The 7,175-nt window shown below is 35.3% G+C and overlaps 1 protein-coding gene across 1 annotated transcript in view; it reads left to right on the top strand.

Moving 5' to 3' along the window:
- The window catches only part of LOC107566194 (phosphatidylinositol 3,4,5-trisphosphate-dependent Rac exchanger 2 protein-like), a 116,026-nt gene that overhangs the window by 37,631 nt on the left and 71,220 nt on the right, over nt 1-7,175 (top strand). The window contains exons 14-17 of the mRNA XM_016251566.1: nt 213-355; nt 720-812; nt 4,854-5,002; nt 5,240-5,325. Of these exons, the coding sequence (XP_016107052.1) occupies nt 213-355; nt 720-812; nt 4,854-5,002; nt 5,240-5,325 (471 nt within the window). The remainder of the gene's footprint in view (nt 1-212; nt 356-719; nt 813-4,853; nt 5,003-5,239; nt 5,326-7,175) is intronic.

Raw genomic sequence — 7,175 nt, 5'->3', positions numbered from 1 at the left:
ATATATATATATATATATATATATATATATATATATATATATATACTGTTTTCATTTACTTTTAGACAGAATTTAGCATGTGACACCACAGGACTTTCAATTTTCCAAAAGTATTTTGTGTCAACTATGCAATATTTGACTTGCTTACATCACTAGAGCATTAACATCAGATATTATTTGTTTTAAAACACCTTGCTTTTGTTTTTTCATAGTTTTGGAAAAAAGTGAATTTAAGGACGAGCCTCTTCTGTTTCGTTTCTTTGCCGACGAGGAGATGGAGGGTTCTAACACCAAACACAAGCCCATAAAGCACGATCTAAAAATAGTGGAGAATGTCATCGCCAAGTCGCTGCTGGTGAGAGATGTCGTCTGTAATCGCCTACAGCTAATGCCACTTACAATAGCGCACGTTAGCGTGAACCCATGTGGTTTTCATCCACTCGCATGGGGCTTTTCTGCTTCGGCACGTACGGGGGGTCTGAACTCGGGCCGGCTCTGACTCTAGAGTCATCACCAGTAATTATGCTTGACTGTTTCTAAACCAGCCTCTCATTACACTTAAACATGCAATCATCTGGTTTGACAGTTTTGGCTCATGAGAGACTGTAGTTCACATTCTAGGAGCAGCTCCAAAACATGAATTGTAATAAAATGTCACTGTATGACAAAGCCAAAGCTACTAAGTCATGATAACTGTGAAATGTGTACTCTGATTTCAGATAAAGCCAAGTGAAGGAGGCTATGGCTTCACGCTAGAAGACCGAAACAGAGTGCCCATCGTCAAATCAGTGGAGAAAGGTTCCCCCGCTGAGGTGTGTGTGATACTTTTGTGTAGGTGATTTAGAAAACAGAAATACTATTTTATTTGAGTCATAAGGTCACTCTGGTTCTCAGCTAGTTTTGCTTCAAGACCCAGATTTTACTTTGGATATCAAGTGGTGACTTGAGTTCTTGTTCAATATTTTTTATCATACAAAAGTAAAAGTAACACTTTTGTAAAAAAAGACAAACAAAAAAACTGACTGATATAAAAATTATAATTAAACTTTATTTGGAGTACTACTTGTGCACAATGCACATTTCATAATATTAAGCCTAAAATGCATTTTAATGTCACTATTGATGAGGATTGTGTGATCTTTGAATAATATGGGTCTTTAAATGCAAAATATTTAAAGTGTACCTAAAGTATACTTGCAATAGTTCCACTTTAGCACAATCAAATACTTCAATATATCTTTAGTTGGACTTCAGCACTACTTCTGCACAATTAAATTGCATTAAGTATAAAATTAGTTGTTCCAGTTTAGTATTCCAAAAGTGCAATTTTATTAAGTACATAAATATGTAAATATATTTGTACTATACTTAGCATGAAAAAACTGAAACTCTCTGTACGGCTCTTGTCATTCCAGTACATTATGTGTTACCCTCTTCTGTGTAGTTCACAAATTCAATTTACACATCAATTTGATTCTCATCTGCTGCATGACAAGGAGCCGCCAAAACATAACAACAAAGTAGTTGCTATAAAGTTGCTTCTTGTTCTGTAAGTTATAGAATACTATTAATAATTGGCGTGGAATGAAATTAATTAAATGAATAATTTAAGTGAAATGAAATTAAGTAGTAGTCAAATAGAATCAGAATGTTATTTAATTTAGACAGAGTTTAGCATGTGACACCACAGTACATGTAAATTTCAAATATCAGATTTTTGGCTTTTTTGGAAATTTAGCACTACTGAATGAGCATCAGGTATAATTTGTCCTAAAACATCTTGCTTTTGTCTTTTTGCAGTTTTGGAAAAAAGTGAATTTAAGGACGAGCCTCTTCTGTTTCGCTTCTTTGCCGACGAGGAAATGGAGGGTTCCAACACCAAACACAAGCCCATAAAGCATGATCTTAAAATAGTGGAGAATGTCATCGCCAAGTCGCTGCTGGTGAGAGATGTCGTCTGTAATCGCCTACAGCTAATGCCACTTACAATAGCGCACGTTAGCGTGAACCCATGTGGTTTTCATCCACTCGCATGGGGCTTTTCTGCTTCGGCACGTACGGGGGGTCTGAACTCGGGCCGGCTCTGACTCTAGAGTCATCACCAGTAATTATGCTTGACTGTTTCTAAACCAGCCTCTCATTACACTTAAACATGCAATCATCTGGTTTGACAGTTTTGGCTCATGAGAGACTGAAGTTCACATTCTAGGAGCAGCTCCAAAACATGAATTGTAATAAAATGTCACTGTATGACAAAGCCAAAGCTACTAAGTCATGATAACTGTGAAATGTGTACTCTGATTTCAGATAAAGCCAAGTGAAGGAGGCTATGGCTTCACGCTAGAAGACCGAAACAGAGTGCCCATCGTCAAATCAGTGGAGAAAGGTTCCCCCGCTGAGGTGTGTGTGATACTTTTGTGTAGGTGATTTAGAAAACAGAAATACTATTTTATTTGAGTCATAAGGTCACTCTGGTTCTCAGCTAGTTTTGCTTCAAGACCCAGATTTTACTTTGGATATCAAGTGGTGACTTGAGTTCTTGTTCAATATTTTTTATCATACAAAAGTAAAAGTAACACTTTTGTAAAAAAAGACAAACAAAAAAACTGACTGATATAAAAATTATAATTAAACTTTATTTGGAGTACTACTTGTGCACAATGCACATTTCATAATATTAAGCCTAAAATGCATTTTAATGTCACTATTGATGAGGATTGTGTGATCTTTGAATAATATGGGTCTTTAAATGCAAAATATTTAAAGTGTACCTAAAGTATACTTGCAATAGTTCCACTTTAGCACAATCAAATACTTCAATATATCTTTAGTTGGACTTCAGCACTACTTCTGCACAATTAAATTGCATTAAGTATAAAATTAGTTGTTCCAGTTTAGTATTCCAAAAGTGCAATTTTATTAAGTACATAAATATGTAAATATATTTGTACTATACTTAGCATGAAAAAATATTTAAAATACATTTTAGTATATTTATTTTTCACTAGGGTAGATTTCATGGTTATTTGAATTTTGTTGATTTTAATAAATTGGCTTTTCCAAGGTATTTCCTACCATAGCAAAATTAGAAAAGAAAAAAAGGGTGAGGGGTTTTAATAAGAATTTACACACCTGTTGTCAAGCTAATCTTTTAGTTTGCTTGTGCTCAATCAGACCAATTAGGCATTTAAAGATCAATTGAATCCCTAAACCTTGATAATTAACAATTAACACTCTCTATTGTGGTAATGCACATTTTGATGTTTGCGGTTGTGGGCTTATAACACAAATAGACCTCAAATCACGCCAGTCTTGAGGTTCCCTTTTAGTGCTTTAATATCTGTTAGATCAAACCCTGGTAAATGTGGTCAAGTGAACTGGCTCGGTTCTGACGTAGAGAGAGTAATGCTACCCAGACCTGAAGTAACTTGTGCGTCACAGTACGGGGCTCCACGCTGCATTACATGTGGATCTGTTTCCAATGAAGAGCAGAGTGAAAAAAGGCAATAAAATCCAGCTGTGCACTTACATAGATGTAGAGCTGTCTTGTAAAAATAGCAAAATGGACTTTCGTGCTTGTAACTGAAAAAAGACAGTGGCCGAGATGGAGAGGATAAGGTAAAGAGCTATAATAAAAAGAGAAAAGTGAATGAAAAAGGGAAAGAGAAAACAAGAGAAAAAGAAAAAGCTGCCCAAGCGTTTTTCTCAATGTAGAGGAAAAACATGAGCCGGAAACGGAGGACTGTGCATTTTATTGTAAGAGAAGAATGGTTATATTTATAGCTGTCAAGAGACGTGTCCAATCCATTCAGTGAAGCACAGAGTGAATGAATTACATCCACTTGAGAGCTCAGAGCAGGAAGTTGCACATGTAGATGAAAGGATTGAACCCTGCACCTGTGAAAATGAAATTTATCTATGCTTTCAGCCATCCATTCATGCACATACATACTGTACGAGATATATACATTAACCTCAAAATAGTTATTTCCCCTCAAGTATGCACAGCAAAATGAACAAAGGTGTCGTTCATCACATCAACTTCATCCAATGTGACAAACGAAACAAAAAGAAATAGTGATTTTTAAGTATTTTTTTAACTATCTTTACAATTTTTTTTAATACTATCTATACTATTTTTATACTATAGCTAAGTTTGAGGTTGGTAAGATTAATTGATTTATTGATTACCAAGGCTGCATTTATTTGATCAGTATCAAAATCAGATCAAATACAGTAAATAATCAGTGATATTGTGAAATATTTTTACAATTTAAAATAACACTTTTCTATTTGAATATATTTTAAATATAATATTATTCCTGTGACGACAAAGCTGATTTTTCTGTGTCCATTACTCCAGTCTTCAGTGTCACATGATCCTTCAGAAATCATTCAAATATGCTGATTTGATGCTCAAAGCATTTTTATTATTATCAATAATGAAAACAGTTGTGCTGCTTAATGTTTTTGTCTTCAGGATTCTTTGATGAATAGAGCATTCAGAAGAACAGCATGTATTATGAAACAATGTAAAAGAATTTACTGTCACTGATTAGTTTAATGTGTTGAATAAAAGTATGAATGTATCATATTAATATTAATAAAGTGTTAAATAAGTGTTCCTTCATAAAATAAATAAATTAATTAACTACAAATTAAATTGCAAACCTTTTTTTGTGAAATGATTTACTTTGAACGTGTTTGTCATAGCTTTTTTTTTTAAATAAATAACTGTTTTATGTTTTGCTGTCTAATGTCATTTTCACATTTTTAAGTGTGCACATCATTTTGGAGCAACTGTATATCTAGGTTGAGAGGTTATTTGATATTCCTGGGCGTCTCTTGTGCAGATGGCTGGTCTGGAAGTGGGGAAAAAGATCTTTGCTATTAATGGGGACCTGGTCTTCTTGAGACCTTTCCAGGAAGTGGAAAACTTCCTAAAGCAGAGCTTCCACAGCAAAGGTTCCCTCAGAGTACTGGTCAGCACCAAACCCAGAGAGTGAGTAGAAAACTTCTCATCTCCTGTGATCTAAAGACTTCATAACACCATACAGACTATCTATAAAGCCCGATATCAATTAAATCAAGAACCCTGCCAGATAAACATCCTTTTATTGATGAATATCAGCTTGATATTTAACTGCAACTCAGAATACACAACATGCCTGGAGCAACGGCCGGGATATGTGGTGTGTTTGGCAACCAAATTGATGTCGTGTGTCTATCTGCTCCACAGGACTGTGAAGATCCCAGACTCTGCAGACGGATTGGGCTTTCAGATCCGGGGGTTCGGGCCATCTGTGGTGCATGCGGTTGGCAGAGGTAAGAGCAAAACAGAGAGAAGGGAAGAGAGGAAAACTAGGCTGGACTAAAGGAAGTTACTAGTGCCCTTTATATCTTACTGTGTTTTTGAACCTCAGCTGGATCACAGCTGGAGCTGTAGGTACATGACTTGACTTGAGCCAGATTGAGAAGAGCATCACACACACATATATATATCTATATATAGAGAGAACAAGCTGCACAGCTCTCGCTTCCTGCTGTGTCTGCAGTGCATTCTCATCAAACATGGTGAGAGATGAATGAAAAAAGAAAAACAATCCAGCTTGCACTGTCATCCCTGAAGAGAATAAGAGATGGAAGAAGAACAGTCCTCACTTTGCAACAAACAGAAGCTACTTGCATCCAAAATATGTCATTTACAAATTCAAATTCTATATGAATCCAATTCATTTGATCAATTTTGAGAGTCCGTTTGCCTGAAGGGTTTGAAGTCTGACTGATTCTTGTGGAAGTTAACAAGATTGCAAAAATATGTTGCCAAGACTGATATATCGGCTGATATTTAGTATTTTTCAATTACCGCTAAGTTTTTCAGTTTGGCTGATAAGCATCAGATGTTGGGACTTTTATTTTGACATTGCTGAGAACCTGGTCTTTCTTTGAAAAATATGATTCCTAGTGCACACAAACTTACTAGATTACTGATTGCACTGTTGGTAAAAGAGTTTACTTCCTTTTTATTTGTGTTTTCAACATCTGTATTTGTGAAAAATACTATGATAAGATTACATGATAAGAAAATCACGAAGTTCCTAAGTCTAAAACTGTTTGTTTTACTAATTAGTTTTTTATCAAGTGCAATTTATTTATTTAAATTCATTCATAAATTCATAATTCATAAAATTAATTCTAAAAAAACGTTGAGGAAAAATTATCTAAAACATATAGGAAAATGTAACTGCAGAAACTATACATTTGTTATTTACTACTTTTAAATTAAACAGTGTCGTATCATATATATCGTCTTAATATTGGCCATCGGTCAACTTGCTCTCTAAGATATAAGCATCAGACATCAAAACATATCGGTTGACCACAACTTCTAACTAGCTTAATCAGTAAGACATCAGTAGCCAACCAGCTTCACTAGAAAGGCGTACACTATTTTGATGGCTAAAAATTCAGTTCTGTCATGAAAGTCTAGATGGCACAGGCTGATGATATTCACAGCGTTAAACTACTTGGCACAAACTGATTGATTCATGTTGCATATGCAGTCAATGAGCTTGCTGCTTTACATTTAAATGGTTGGTTAGCATTCACTAGAGCATTTCACAGCACACATTCAGAGTTCCTCTGAAACCCTCCACCTTCCCCAGCTCCACCTGTATAGATCTGCTACGGGTTATTTTATATGCTATTTGTTCAGTAGTATGTCTTAAATACTCACAGCTCCATATCAGCATATGAATTGGCAGTAGAAAGTTCCTGTAATTGCTTTGCTTTGCAGCAGCAATAATCTACAACAACAGCATTAACCAACAGCAGCAGCAATTCAGCAGTGTAGCAGACCTATTCTGCCAAGAACAAATATATTAACATTGTCATATCCATTACCATGCTAAAATATTCTGGGAGTTGTCATGATAGATCTATGGTGACATGTCAACATGCTTTTAGCTAGGTTTTGCTTGTGCCTAAACCAGCTCTAACTAGAATAAATTGTGTAAGGTACAGTATGGACATTTATGCTAGCCTAAACTAGTCTTTTCAGCAGGGTAGTACAGAAACATGAATTTGAGTTTCTTTTCCAGATTTAGAAGGTCAGCTGCTCCTTCAGTGATTGCTGTTCATAAGCTCAGTGGGGAGTTGTGATAATTATTACCTTG

The sequence above is a fragment of the Sinocyclocheilus grahami genome, unplaced genomic scaffold (genome assembly GCF_001515645.1).
Source record: "Sinocyclocheilus grahami isolate Dianchi unplaced genomic scaffold, SAMN03320097.WGS_v1.1 scaffold1055.1, whole genome shotgun sequence".
In the NCBI taxonomy this organism is placed as follows: Eukaryota; Metazoa; Chordata; class Actinopteri; order Cypriniformes; family Cyprinidae; genus Sinocyclocheilus; species Sinocyclocheilus grahami.
Note: the sequence above shows the minus strand (reverse complement) of the source record. Positions and strands in the feature narration are given on the sequence as shown.